Source organism: Anopheles aquasalis, chromosome 2, assembly GCF_943734665.1.
Source record: "Anopheles aquasalis chromosome 2, idAnoAquaMG_Q_19, whole genome shotgun sequence".
Taxonomy (NCBI): domain Eukaryota; kingdom Metazoa; phylum Arthropoda; class Insecta; order Diptera; family Culicidae; genus Anopheles; species Anopheles aquasalis.
The window spans coordinates 56,776,232-56,790,646 of NC_064877.1; the positions used below are offsets into that span (position 1 = coordinate 56,776,232).

General features: G+C 44.9%; 1 protein-coding gene across 1 annotated transcript in view; it reads left to right on the top strand.

Annotated features, from left to right (window-relative positions):
- The first annotated feature begins 755 nt into the window (after positions 1–755).
- LOC126571766 (uncharacterized) overlaps positions 756–14,415 on the top strand; it is a 25,357-nt gene continuing 11,697 nt past the window's right edge. Inside the window, exon 1 of the mRNA XM_050230557.1 lies at positions 756–1,284. Coding sequence (XP_050086514.1) covers positions 1,152–1,284 — 133 coding nt within the window. The 5' untranslated portion in view covers positions 756–1,151. The remainder of the gene's footprint in view (positions 1,285–14,415) is intronic.

The window sequence follows — 14,415 nt, forward strand, 5'->3', positions numbered from 1 at the left end:
ACCTTTCATCTTCAATTGGTGATCCACGAAATTACTAATCTGTCAACTTCTAATGCAGAAAGCACGGGCACGCGCGCTCCTGGCCACGCTTAAGATGTTTTCGATCGACGACGCGCGACTTATCTCCAAGGAAGACTGTATCGGTGTCCGCGTAAGCAAAGATGAGGGGAAAAAAATGCTTGCTCCGCGAGGCCCTAACGGACAGCAAACTAACCGGACACGCACCGGAAAGCAAGTGTCGCTTAAGGAGGAATTTATGATCTACTTCATCCAACACTCCGCCGCAACCGAACCAGAGAGAAACCGTTCCCAACGTTTCGATTACATCGTTCCAGGTTCCTTGCTGGTGCTGGCTGTTGGTGCAAGCGCGGAAATACTAGACCGTCGAGACCCGTGGCCGAGGTGGACCGATATCGCGCGTCACGTTACAACTACCAAACCGATGCGTGCGACGACGACTACGACGACGACGACGACCACGATGATGATGATGATGCGATGCTGATGATGACGAGATTGGTGGTGATACACTAGTATCAGGTCCCGGACTAGTACACCCGGGAGCGGTAGCGCTCCGGCACGTAGTCACCACCGAGTGCGTACCGATCGTGCACCACCACCAGCGTTCGGTATCAGTTCGGCCTCACGAACGCATCGGCACGTTGCTGGTGTTGGTGTACCGGAAGGACGCCGCTAGTAGCCGCATATATAAGTACGGTGTGCCACGTTTTCCGTTCACACATTTCGCTGTTGGATACGGTGGCTTTCGGAAGCGTCAACATCCGGCAGACAGACAGGCAGGCAGCGTCATCCATCCCGTTTGGTGTGAATCGCGCGGCTGCGATTGTGACGTGCGTGCGTTTGAGTGCTTGAGCACGTTGTAAGGACCCGTAGCACCCTCGGTGACGGTGTACGACCGGATGCTAATGCACCGTGACGCGTGTTGAAGGTGCCCAGCAGTGTCACAAGCACGACGCGCACCTGCTGCAAAGGGACGGACTGACGAGCCACAAGTGGTTTGTGTTTCGCTGGTGTTAACGGTGCTCGAGCGCATCCTTGGTGCAGTGTAGAGAACGGGCACCAGAAAGCAAAGTGTTGGTGTGTCTCTGTCTGTGCGATCACGAGCCCTGAGCCACAGTGAATGAACCAAGATGCATAGGTGCACGGTGGGAAGACTGTTGATCTGGTTGGTGATCGCGTTCATCGCGGCGGCCCACGGTGCCAGCAACTATCTCTACGACTCCGACGAACGCTACCCGCCATCGGCCACGAACGTGCTGGAAGGTAAGTTCCCGTTTAGCGGCAGCGGAAGAAGGAGGCGCGCCTCCACTAGGGACCAGGCTGGCAATAAATATCAATAAGTGTGCTCCCAGGCTCACCAGCTGGTCAGCTGGTTGGCATTATCGAGCAGTGCCCAGCAACGCGATATAGGACCACCATATGGTGTCCTTTTCCGACACTGGAACCAGGACATAAAACGGGGGGGGGGGGGGGGGGGGAATGGCACACACCCCGGGCGGGTGCCAGGAGCAGAAGCAGCGCGCCGACCTGTTCCCTCCATGTTTGCCTCATTTGGTCGTGCATGCTGCTATCAGCAAATTGGCTCGAGCTCCACACGGCTGGTGAGTGGTGCTGGTGGCCACTTGAATGGGCCAGGCCCGACTCTTGTGACTCATGCCTGTCATGGCAAAGTTTCCCACTGGATACTACACTACACCAGCGGCTGCCTTATGATACAGAGCGGCTACTCATTTCCGGGTTGTGACAACGTCACTCGCCTGTTCCATGCCTTTGCGTGCGTGGCTGTGTGCGTATCCTTTTTTTTTTTTTATTAATTGTGCCTCTAGCAGCTGGCACACTACTAGGTGGTGGCACTTGAGACTAGGAGTGACTAGTCCACTATTAGCCATCCATCACACAGCTGGCGAAACTCGGCCGCGACTCCTCAGCCTCGTTTCTTATGCTGTGGTCCCTGTGCGATGATAAAGGAAAAGAAAATGTGTGCTACGTGGAGCATTCTTTGGATGGTTGTGAGATGCTTCTTCTAGTTATGCTGCACTGTCGCGAACCTTCGCCTCCGCGTGTGGAATGCAGAACACACGAAAGCTGGAATGTGCAGCTTTCTCTGCTCACTTTCCCTGCCTCTCTCTCTCTCTCTAGCCCAAGACTCCAATCAAACACGATCGGTATTTATATCCCTTTTTTTTCTTGTGCATTCTTCTCCCCAACCCCGATGTGCTACGTGCTCCCGTCGTTGGCAAGCTGTTGCACGCTAGGTTTGAACAGGAAAACGGTTCCTTCCTTCTCCAAATGCTGGTCACGGAATCGGGAAAAGATATCCTGCACCTACATCCCACCTGCGTTCCGTCGGTGGAGTCGATTATGTTTAAGGAATTGGCTGAAAATGAAAGTATATTTCAGTCACACCGCCACGTGCAGCTAATATATCATCTGTCACAGCTCTGTCTGCAGGGGAATCGACGGTGGAAAAGTACTGGAAACTGGCCTAGTGCCTTTTGTGTGGCTTCGCACAACAGAGACGCACGGTTTTACTCGCATGCTGCTTGCGATGCCTTATCGATGCATGATGCCTTTCGAGTTCCTTCGCTCGGTCACAATGTTTAACTTCTGGTGAGGATCCTCTTCGCCATACGCCATTCGAATGGGTTGCGTAGTAGTGGACGGTAAAGTTCCTTTGAAACTTTGTCACCGTTGGCACATAATCGTCGGTGTAAACTGTTTCTCCACACCGCCCACAGTGGGCCAGTGGTGAACAATGGTGTCTCGCACAGAATGGGTTAACTTTGGCTTGACAGAACGAAAAAAGAGGAAGAGAAAGATGGAAACTTTTCCAAAAGACAACTCACTTGCCACTCTCCCCGGGGGAGGCCATGGGGTACGCCAGTGCGTAGCCCCAGACAAAGGACAAATCCATTGGAAAACTAAAACTGGATCGAACACATCGATTCATATGAAATTTATTAGCTGTGCTACATTGTGTGCCAGGGGAAAGTTGTCCGACATTGGCACGAGCAGCAATGGAAAGCACGCGTTGGACCGTCGGGTAAGCGTGACACTCGGGGTGGTGGTTGAGTTGAAATGTTTGAGTTGTTCGTAGCTTCTTAATGTGAACAAATTAAACTGAGTAGCAGACGACCCGGGAGGATACGGCCGGGGGGAGTTGGCAGACGTTGGCGCCAAATTTCTTCCCCGACTTGCATTGTAAACAGAATCCTTACAAAGTGGGCCACAGTTTGAAGAGGCAGGGAGGGATGGTCGCTTTCTTGCTATGTGTAACCCAGATGAACTGATGAACTGTTCGGATCTGCGTTGGTCCGGCTAGGACACTGCATTAGGAGCTTAGATAAATGAAGCGTGAGAGGGGTTTTCTTGTTTGTGTTCCAGCTGAAAAAGATTCAGCAGTTCCAAGTGATTTCGATGAGGTTGACCTACAATCGCGTTTCTCGTTAATGTAATCAAAGTGTTAATCGGACACAGTTTGGTGTTAGTACGCAGGGACAAGAGTAAATACGCTAATTGACCATCGTTTAGGCGAGCTATTGTTTACAGTTCGTTAGAAGCTATGCTTCAAATTGCTTGGATATCCTCTAAGATTTTGGTTTGGAATGCAAAAAATGCATCTCCTTTCTGGAATGGACTATTTTTTAACTTATTGTGCATAGTCGATTTAGTCGATAAAAATGATTTCTATCATTGTATTATTCAATGGTTTATGATTGTGTTGTTTCTCTTTAAAAATCAGTTTCTTTTTCCCGTCCTTTATGTTCCTTACTTTTCTCGTGAAATATTTTGATAGTTATTGGCATTTTCATTGAGTAATACCTTCCTGGTTGAAAATAAGTAGACAAATTACGTGAGGTTCAACGTGTGCTCGGATATTGTTCAGCTCAATGAATATACGGATGTGACATTTATTTGTGAGCTCAAAAAACTATGTTCTTACAGCATAACAATGCAATTATGATAACATTAGTCGATAACTAATAGCTCTGCAAAGAAAAGCATAGTAACAATGGAAAAGGGGAAGCCTAACATTTCATGAACAATTGCTTAAAGAAACACTGTTCAACTCGTTTCTAACTCGCAAGTGTTTTATTAGTGAGAGTTTGAGATACTGTGATAAATAACGTATGCATTAAAAAAAAGAGACAAAATTTGAATGGCGATAAAAAATAAAGTATGACAGATAATTGAGTTCTGTAAATTACATGTGGAAAGGGAGTTTATCAGTTTATCAGCAAAAAAATTCTACGCCATTCCGAGTAGGATTCTGGAAGTTAGACGGTAATTTCGACATGGTAGTCAAAAACATATTTGTGCACATGTTTTTCAACTATTTCTGTGTCTTTTCATTTAATTTCTCCTCCGTTTTTCCAATAAAATTGTTAAAATAGATCCTACGTTTAAAGTTAGCCCAGAAATTTTCGATGGGCAGCAGCTGGGGGACGTTGAGGGGGTTCGCAAGCTTTGGTATCACATTGGTACTCAGCCGCTTCATTTCGTCTAACGATCGCTGTGCGTATCGTTTCTGATCAGACTCCCCGATCTTTGTACTATTAGTGTTCCTTGATGATTGACGCGACCTTCTACAGTCACTTTGCATAATAAATTTTCCCGATCACGACCAGTTCTGAGTTAAAGAAGGGCAGCGGATTGTTAGCCAATGGAGGGCCTTCTTGAGGAACTTGGTGTGTGAGTGAATTTCACTTTAGAGCTCACTTTCTTCGTGCGGGAAGTAAAATATGAAGTGCCTTTTAATAATTTTTCATCTACAATAAGATAGGTATCGCGTTCATTCACCACCGCCACGTCGCGATGCGCAAAAAAAATTAACTTGACGATCGTGGTCAACCGCTGTCGCTATGACATTAATTGCTGCTCTGAGATTAGTGGCCGGGATATTAGCTTTCTGACATGTTTGGCTATGTACTCCAGATACTTCTTAACCATTTGGGCCGTTGCACCGATCTCACGGCCAATCACACGCAGCGATGTAACCACTTTTTCCTCGGTCTCGGTCATCAGCATCCTTTGGAGGTTTTGGTCGGTCAGAGTCGTCGGCCGTGCCGAACTATGCCTTCTTGTGATGCTATTATTGTTGGGCAATAGTGCCAAGATCTTGTAGATACTGAAACGGCCATATCCGACACTCAAAAAGTGTCACACGATAATCTTTTTGGTCGCGTCAGGATACCGTTTTTGAAATGCGCAAACCTCGGAACGAAGTTGCTTCGCTTTTTTCGTCATCACGATTAGAGTTGGACTGATAAAGCTTTCAAATTTTGTCTGATGACTCATAGATAACTATTATTGATGCTGCATTTTTAGTTTCTGCAATGCGATTGACGGTTTGCCCAGGAAAAATCGGCAAATTTTGTCTCTTTTTTTTAATGCATACGTTATGTTGGTGATTTTGTGTAGAACTTGTCTACTTTTCGAGCAACATTAGAAGATATCATTATTATTCATGAAGCAGAAGTTACTAAATGAGGACAAAGGTTGTATCTGAAATGGAAGAATAGAAACACTTTGTTGAAATAGTGATAAAAGACGTTTTCTTATGTTTAGCAGCGAACACAGCTCAGTAACTTCACAAGAATTGAATTTATGCTCGATGAAATACGGATTGCAGTAAGTTGCACTTTCAAAGAAAATGCTCAAATTTGAACATTTTAGCATGTCTGATTGACAATTTGGAATGACTGGCTGCTTTCTCGTTCGCTATCGAGTTGAAAAAACTTGAAAAAATATGAAAAATTAAGCTTCATACAATTAATGCAACATATAATTAATTAATTAGTTCCATATGCTACTGAACGAAAAAACATGAAGAGTTGGGTATTATTTTTTTGCATTTGAAACCATTCCTTCCTACTAAACGGAACCAATCTATCATAATGTACATCCAAGCGACAACAAGAGTAAATGGATAACATTTTGAGGAATGTCTTCTCGTCTGTAGGGCTTAGCTCGTCCACCTATTACTAGCCAGGTTACTGGCCAGGATATACCTTTATTTTTTCTCCCTTCTAAATCACCCACAACCACAATGCCACTGACCGCACCCACTTGATTCGTGAGTGCTTTCAGCCAAAAATCGTCGTTCGTCTCACCTTCGTCAAAACTTTTGATCGAAACTTTTTAACGCCCTTAATTAGCCGATTCCCCCGGGGGCCACAATCGGCAAGGGTTGTCCAGGGAATGGCATTTTTTTGGATTGTTTTCGAAACTTTGTGGAACTTTGCGGAGGATTTCAGTGGTGAGACACGTTTGGGATTGTTAATAAACCAACGCGCTCTACTCAACTCGCCAAAAGCGCACGTGCTGCAGTTGACGGGTGTCAGTCCGAAGTGGGGCTTGTAATTATTCGCTTATCACTTTTGACCAGTTCTGCTAACATCGGTGGCCTTTCTGTATGAACGCCTCGTGATCTGTTTCAGTTATGAAGACGTAAATCATCATCAGATGGCTCGTAATTTAGGTAACAGTTTTAGAGAACGAAACAACCGTCCGCCCTGACACTGAATGATTGCACCTTTGCCTTCTTCTGGCCATTCATCTGGCGAGGTTGTTCGCCTCTGCTCTGACATTCCTCTGGTATTCCACACTCCATGTTGACCTTTCGCGTAGGGTGACCTGCTTTTCGCTTTGTCCCGAAAAAAAAAACACACAAAACCCTGTGAAAAAACTGAAGCTTATTTGTGGCGCCTCCATTGGAGGCCATGTGTTACCAGGCGGTTCTGCTATAGAATGCTGGCAGGGACAGCAAATTGACCGATTATGAAGCCCGTGTCGCATTGCAGCTGCCGTACAACAGCTCAACACCAGCGCAAAGCAAGGATCAGTCTCCACCGTTTGCTTGGTGCGCTTACCGTTTAAGTCGTCAACAGAATGAAAACCATGAACCGGAAATGGAGGCGCCTCGCATCGCTTCGAATGAAAAGACCGCGGTCGGTTCCGTTGCCAACCAACTAACCATCGCTGTGTCTTCTAAGCGGTTAAGACGAAAAGGGATGACGCGGTGACATTTGAGCCGTGACTAAGCGATGCCATGCCGCGAGCTTCCATCTTTCGGTCTGTGCTTCGTCATCACTTATCAATCGTGTACTTACCAGAGATAGAGTCAGCAACGATGACGTCCGGAGTTTTTTTTCCAGGATGCGTGGTCTGCTGGAATGTTTCTCGGTTTTGTTCTTATTTCTTGTTTTTTGGCCACAAAATTCGCCTAGATGAAGGGCCGTTGTCCAGGGTGCGTCCATGCTCCGGTAGAAACAGCTCCCGCCTGCCTCTATTCGGCACTTAACGTGCTTTTCATATTTTCCAAAATTACCTAGCAACCGGATGGCCTATTGAGATGATCCGTGGGCGGGTAACGAACAAAAATGGCCCTCCAATCGGCTCTGGTGCGTAATCCGTTCCGAAGTGTGGTGGTCCCACTTTACCCGGACAAAAATGTGCTGTCCCGCCCCAAAAGGGGGGAGAGAAACCCGGTCCATCGGGGTAAAAAATATCAGCAAACTTTGACACTTTGGATGAGCATTTTGCAATGCTAATAGTTTGTGTGCGTGGTAAAGGTGCTCCCACTCGATGCTGTCGTGGCCGGTGGTTACTAGATTTAAAGCGCTCTCTCCCTCTCTCGCTCTGGATGCTAACACCACCCGCTTAGCTGTCAGGGTGGTTGACGTAAATCCAGCGAGTGATGGACGGCCGGTATCGATCCGATGGACTTCCGGTGATTTGATGGCATAGTAATCGCGTCCATCCTGTTGCTGTCGCGTCCTCCCGTAATCGGAGCCATTTTCCACCGCTTGATTGACATCTCATTGGCTTGACCCGATGAAACGGACCCGTATGGTTCGTGTCATTTGTTCGCTATTTTCGTTAAGGGTTTTTAGGAGATTTTACAGAGTAACCGAGTATGAAGTCACGGAACTCGCTCACCCGACTGAGTACACGTGAGTAATAGATGAGAATCTTCCTGGTACTATCACGCCAACCAGTGCCATCTGCCAACGTGTCAACGATAATAACGGACTGGTAAAGAGATCCGACGAATCAAAAGGAATCTTGATTGCTTCGTTCATTTGACACGCTGCGTACTATGTCATTATTATTGGCTCCATTCTGAGGATTACGCAGCCGCTACATTAGGTGCGTCACTCGATGAGATGAGCGATAGCGTTTATTAGCTAATCTTGGGGTTTTGGGAAAAAGACCGAGCATCAATTCTCGGAAGGGCATAATGGAGCAGTCGCGTGGGTAGCGGTTCGTTCGTTCGTTCGTTCGTTCATTCGTTTGTCGTTTTTCAATCTTAATGAATCGTGCGTCGTGGGCAGAAAAACGTGCAAGATGTTTTTGTGCATATTGAGGTCACGTTGAAGTATTTACAAATGTTTGTTATTCAGTCAGTTCCTTTGGATGGCTAGTTATGTGCTTACACCGAAGCCAATCGACAGTATATCGTGTATTCAAACCAGTGAAATGGGAATTATCTAGCTGTATACTAGCGACAAACAAACAGCGATTAGCATTCAAACTGGCATGCAAAGCTACGCCCCTCTGCTTCTTCCTTAAACTACCAATAAATCATCCTGCAACATCCAATGGACAATGCTGTTGCTCAGTGATCCGCTTTCGTTTAAAAACAAGCTCTCCTCTGCTCAGCTTATTAGGATCAGGGATGAAATGAAAAATGACCTACCACCATCCTGGTCACTGACATGACGCGGGAAAATGAATTTCGGTTTGTTTGTGTCCAGTGTCCCCAAAAAGGGCGTGCTTCAAGCATACGGAACCAGCTCTGTTTGCTTGGCCGCCAATGAGAAGGACAACGGCAAAGTTAATTTGAAAAAATAACCAACACTGCCGAACTGCGTGCCACTTCCGATACCATCCGTGGATGGCTTCAGGAAGGAAATAATGATAAATTCATCGATCTTCCTTAGATCACGGCTCCAGCAAGGAAGGAGATAGTTCGTAAGATGTCCCAGTGACGACGGATAAGAAGCGGAAAGCAAAACACGGATTATCGCAGCATGCTGGATGGTTTTTGGGTGGGAACAGCTGGGTGACCATTGGTGTCTCCGGTTCCTTTTCGATTGAATGATTTCGATCAATCTAATGCATATTTTATTGGTTTTCGGATCTTTCAATTTGAATCCGATTGGATGGATGCCGGAGCAATTACTGGTTTCAAATATTACATTCCAATATGGACTTCCAGCATTAATGATGATTTCTGTGAATTCAGTACCCTCAAAATAAGCGAGGGAATGTTGATGTTGCGCAAATCGAGACGATATTTTCAACATTTCGTCTAGAAATTTGCAATTTTATTGATGAATCTGATTTTATTGATTGATTTGATGTTATGATACTTCTGGGCGCAATTTTTGTACGTGTAAAAGTATGGAATCTTCTCTCTTGCGAAATCGTTTTGGGATACACGTATCAGGAGTATTTTTGTGATAAACCTTATGCATCAATCCTTTTTTCGATAGGCATTCGGTGGCAACGATCTAATAAAAAACAGGTAACAATGATCATTGCTATCTTATAAAGTGTCAAATAACAAAAGCAAAAATTACTTTTTGGGAATATTATCGGATGATAATAAGCACTGATATACTCTACAATACTTGCCCTATGCGAGTAATATATTATTTTCTAGTTCTAGATAATAAATTAAGGAATGTGATAGAACTGAAACTAATACGAATCTTTACTAAAAGTGAAGTAGGTAATGTTTTGAAATATTACATTTATAAATTCTTCTGGAATGGATGTACTCAGGCTTTTGCGTCAATCTGGTTCTGCACCTGACCAGTCTTCAAATTTAAATGAAATCTAAGCATTCAGTTGTTAATATAGAAACGCATTGCATCTCATTCTTATGGAAAGACCACTGATGTTTTAAAAAATAAATGCCCGAAACACCATACGGCCACTTGCCGTTGACCATTTTCCTCCAAACTTCTGATCCGTCTATAAATAACCTTCGAAATGTGTCGATGTAAATCGATACAATCTCGAGATGGCAGCACTGCGGCGTGTGCACGTTATCTCCACCGATATCCGGTAGCATCGGATGATCCTAAATGGAAATTCCATGTCACAGGACGTGATGCGATATTTATTCCCTCCCTCCTTCCCGTGCTACATGATCACTGACACGCTGGCCCTCAGCGGCCGTAAATGAAGACCGATTGCACCGGACACTAGCTCATGTGTCGTCATGGCTCCATATGTCGCGGGCGATGTGCGAAGGTGGTCACCTGGGAAAGCTTGCCAGTGGCCATTCCCTTTACCGTGTGGAAGATTTCTCCAGTTTTTTTTTTGCAGCAACCATCGCAGATGCGCGAACTCGGTGATATTCATGTTATCTGGGCACCGGGTATGCACTTCAAAGGCAACACCTGATCTAATGTAGCGCTTCCTAACGAGGGCATAATGACTTTAACGTTCTCGTGCCCCCGAGGGGCCTTGTTGCGCGAGCTTTGAATGCTGATGAAGGTTACCTTTGATCCGTCTCATCTGTTCCCGGAAGTGCAACCGCCATTGCACGAAATTGCACGCTTCCGTAGCGTTAGCGGCGTGGCACCGTTGGAGGTGTCATGATAGCCCGCGAAGAGCGTGAAGGACAGAATGAAGATTGTTACTAACTAGCACCGGAATGCATTTATCACCTGTGAAGATCGGCACCTCTGAGGTCTTTGAGGTAGCGATCATAGAGTAGCAGCCCCGGTTAAGGACTTTCTGCACCTCTTGTGAATTGAAACATCTTCTGCGCATCCGGGCGGGTGGGAATACAGTTTGCAAACCAATTTCCATGCTTGCAATTCCATGCACCATCCTCCTCTACACACGCAGCTAGGCGCGAGATCCAATCAAAACCGAAACTCGGAGGTCGGTATTGTGAATGTTTTTTTTTTGCTTGCGTCAGGGCGTCACCGAATGCCCCTAAGGTTTCCTGTCAATTAAACTTTGCTTGTGGCTGCGTAGAGCCACCACTGCTGGTGCTGTGTCGTCTGTAGCTGCTACTGTAACCCAACGGCGGTCTCGAACGCATCGCGGCACCGAGTGACTATAAGTAGATGAGCTTTTTTGCTGCCTCAGCGAGCGAGTGGAAATAATCTCTTTTCTTCCGGTCGCACAGAAAAGTTAGTGTATGCAGAGTTCCAGACCAGAGGGCGGAACCAGACGGCCATTGCTGCTTACGGAGTAGTCTGCAGCTGAAGACTGTGCATGCAGATAAATGATATCACTGGGGACTGCTGCAAGGAATGGAACGTCGTCGTGGTGAAGCAGAGGGGTTCGAGAACTAATCTAGCAAAACTCTCTTTCGGTCGCTTGAGCATTATTGGCAGATGGCGTACCAGGGGAAGGGTTCTGATTCGAACTCCAATGCAAACAAACGGATAAAACCAAATCGGGTTGCATCTGAAAATAGCCTAACAGCGAACCAGCCGAGGCCGGGCTAATGGCTGTAACAGCGCACTCACCGCAAGTGTCACTCCAAATTATGCCACTGTTTGTGTCGCGGAATGCACTAGCAATGGATTTGCAAACGGACGCGCTTTTAATGGGATTTATTTTTGGATCTTCGTCCTCCAGCTGTACATTCGGCGAGTGTTGGAACACGAATGCACCGTACGGCTGATGGGGACTAATCTGTCACTGTTCCACTGGCCCAGAGAATTACTCTGCTGCAAGCCGCAACTGGGCTTGTGGGTTTGCAGTTTGCTGTGCAGATCAGCAGCTCTTGTAATAGGTCACTTGCACTTTAAGTTGTTCCGCTACCATTAAGCTAGCATCTAGCTAGTGTAGCAAGCAGCTCGGCTACCTACACACTCGCTGTAATAAATCCCTCAGTAATGGACTTTTACGACCTTCGGCATCTTACTGGCTGCGCTAGCACCAACGTCAGGACCATCACCGCCAGTGCGGTGTTTGCTTTCAGCCAGTGGTTGGGTCTGGGTCTGGCTCTGGTGGGAATAGTGCATTTTTCCTTGCAATGTTCAAATACCCATGGTGCCTGCCCTGGCTGCACAGTGAATTTAATCATTTTATGCATTTCCTTTAATTTTCGTTCCGTACGGTTACCCAATCCATTGCATTGGGTTAACAGGTTTTATAAATATTAAACCGTAAGCCGGGCTTGTAAAAGTATCTTTTCGAAATATCTTCCTACAGGGTGCGTCAACAGGTACTGATTGCGCCTTATCTATTTTAAAGTTGAATAACTCTGTCTTTTTTCAGCCGATTTTGGAAAATGAACATGTTTTATTTAGGTTATTCTATGCCATTTATTGATAACTAATTCAAAATATGATATCGATCAAATGATCGCCTTCATTCGACATACAAAAAGCAACGTTTTCTCGGGCTATTTGCATTGTTTTAAGAATATTTTGGGAGTTATTTTGGCAATTCCAGCTATAATAATGGCTTTAAATTGTTTCATAGTCTTTGGTTTGTTGGCATAAATCTTTCTTTTCAAAAGAACCACAGAAAAAAGTCCAGCGCCGTCAAACCCGGCGAAAGAGGAGGCCACTCCATTTATTTTCAATATAAAGTCTAACAATTTCAATTCGCTCTTTTTACGTGAAATGATTCATTACTAAAATGGCATAGACTGATGTTTCTAAAACTGGCCTACTTGTCCAAATTGGTTGAAAAATGACAGAGTTATTCATCTTTAAAATAGGTAAGCACCTGATGGCGCACCCTGTACCAAAATTACATAAAAGTGTATCCATATGACAGGGCAAAAATGAATATTTTTCTCTAGGATAAGCTGGAAGTGTTTTAGAAAACGATATAAATTAGAATGTATCGTAAAAAAATGCGATATTAGGTCAAATCATTCTCATCAATAGTAAAGCGTTGGATAAACTCAAGAAAGAGAGTTACTGTATCTCGACTTCTTTATTTCAATTACTTCAGTAAAACAACGTTTTAACGTATTTTTATGAGATTCGTATGTATTGAGGCTGATAATCAGTTCATAAATGATTATATGACATTGCATCTTCTGTACATGGCAATCAACAGTGATAAGCGTAAAGGAAAAAAAAACAGTTGGTAGACACTATAATGATAAAAATCAACCACGAAGATTCCAAACAGTTGAGTTGTTTCCACACTTTCCATAAATAATGCTGCTGCGGTTGTTTAGTTGCTTAAATTTATATGTGATATCCTGCTTTGCTGAAATTGAGTTTTAATGGAAACTGGAGGTAATGTGCTGTGCCAACCTTCCATTAACACCGACGATGTTACTCTCATCAGTGGTATAATGTATGCATTACCATGTCGCACTACCATCCAATTGCTTTAGTAATGGCAGCATAAATAATGTCCACCATATTTGCTTCCCCAAGGAAAGAGGTACTCCAGCGCCATGTCTTACGATGCCAGGAAAAAGACTGTTGAAAAGAAAAGCTGAGAGCTGTATAGTTGAACAGCAAATTAAAACCGAACTCACCGGGAGCCTGTGTCCTCATCGTTCGCGCGTACGACGATCGAGACCCGGTACCGGTGTTTATAATTACGTATGCAGTTCATCGATGATGAGGATGGTAATTCAATTAAACGGAAGGCGTAGTAAACTTCTGTAAACTTTGTCCTACGATGAACATTAGTGCCAGCGCTACCCTAGGTTGCAGAAACTGGATCCTTTTCTATGAACCATTCCATAGAAACTCCATTTCTACCCAATACATGCAGGTCCTTTAAGCCACAGAATCTTTGTTGGGGGTTTGCAGAAGGAGAAAAGATTTGTGAAAGCTGGAGGCGTGATGTGTATTGTGTGTAAGACACTACTCTGAGTTCGTTAACTTTTCTTCCGTCACAGGCTGCAGATTAACTCTGGGTTTGATTGCATTAAAGGATTTCATCGATTCAATTGTCCAGGTGTGAATATGAAGAGTGAAGGGAAAGCAAATTCAATTATAAGGGCTGATAATGCTCCGGAAGGCTCCTCTAAAGGCTACGTGACATCGAGTATGATGTGTAAAGGAAATCCTCTTGGGCATGGCCTGGGTGATTTTGGGGCACGGGATTGATCTGCTTCGGACAACTTTGATTTCGAAATGGGATTGGTAAGGCATGGGTATCGATGATAGTCACGGAATCACATGTGATCTAAATCTAAGATATTGATGATAGGTTCAAGAGATTGCTTGAAAGTTGTATAACGTGCGCTCCCTTTTGAAAATTGGGCTGCTCTGGAAACTGTAGAATTTGATAACCCTGAAGTATTATCATAGCCACCAAAAATCCTTCACTTACGAATTTTTTTTAATTCAATCCCATCGAAATGAAGCTTACAGCATTGATAAATGGGCTCCTTCTGAACAAAACGCTGACGAATCGATAGAGATTCTATGGGTA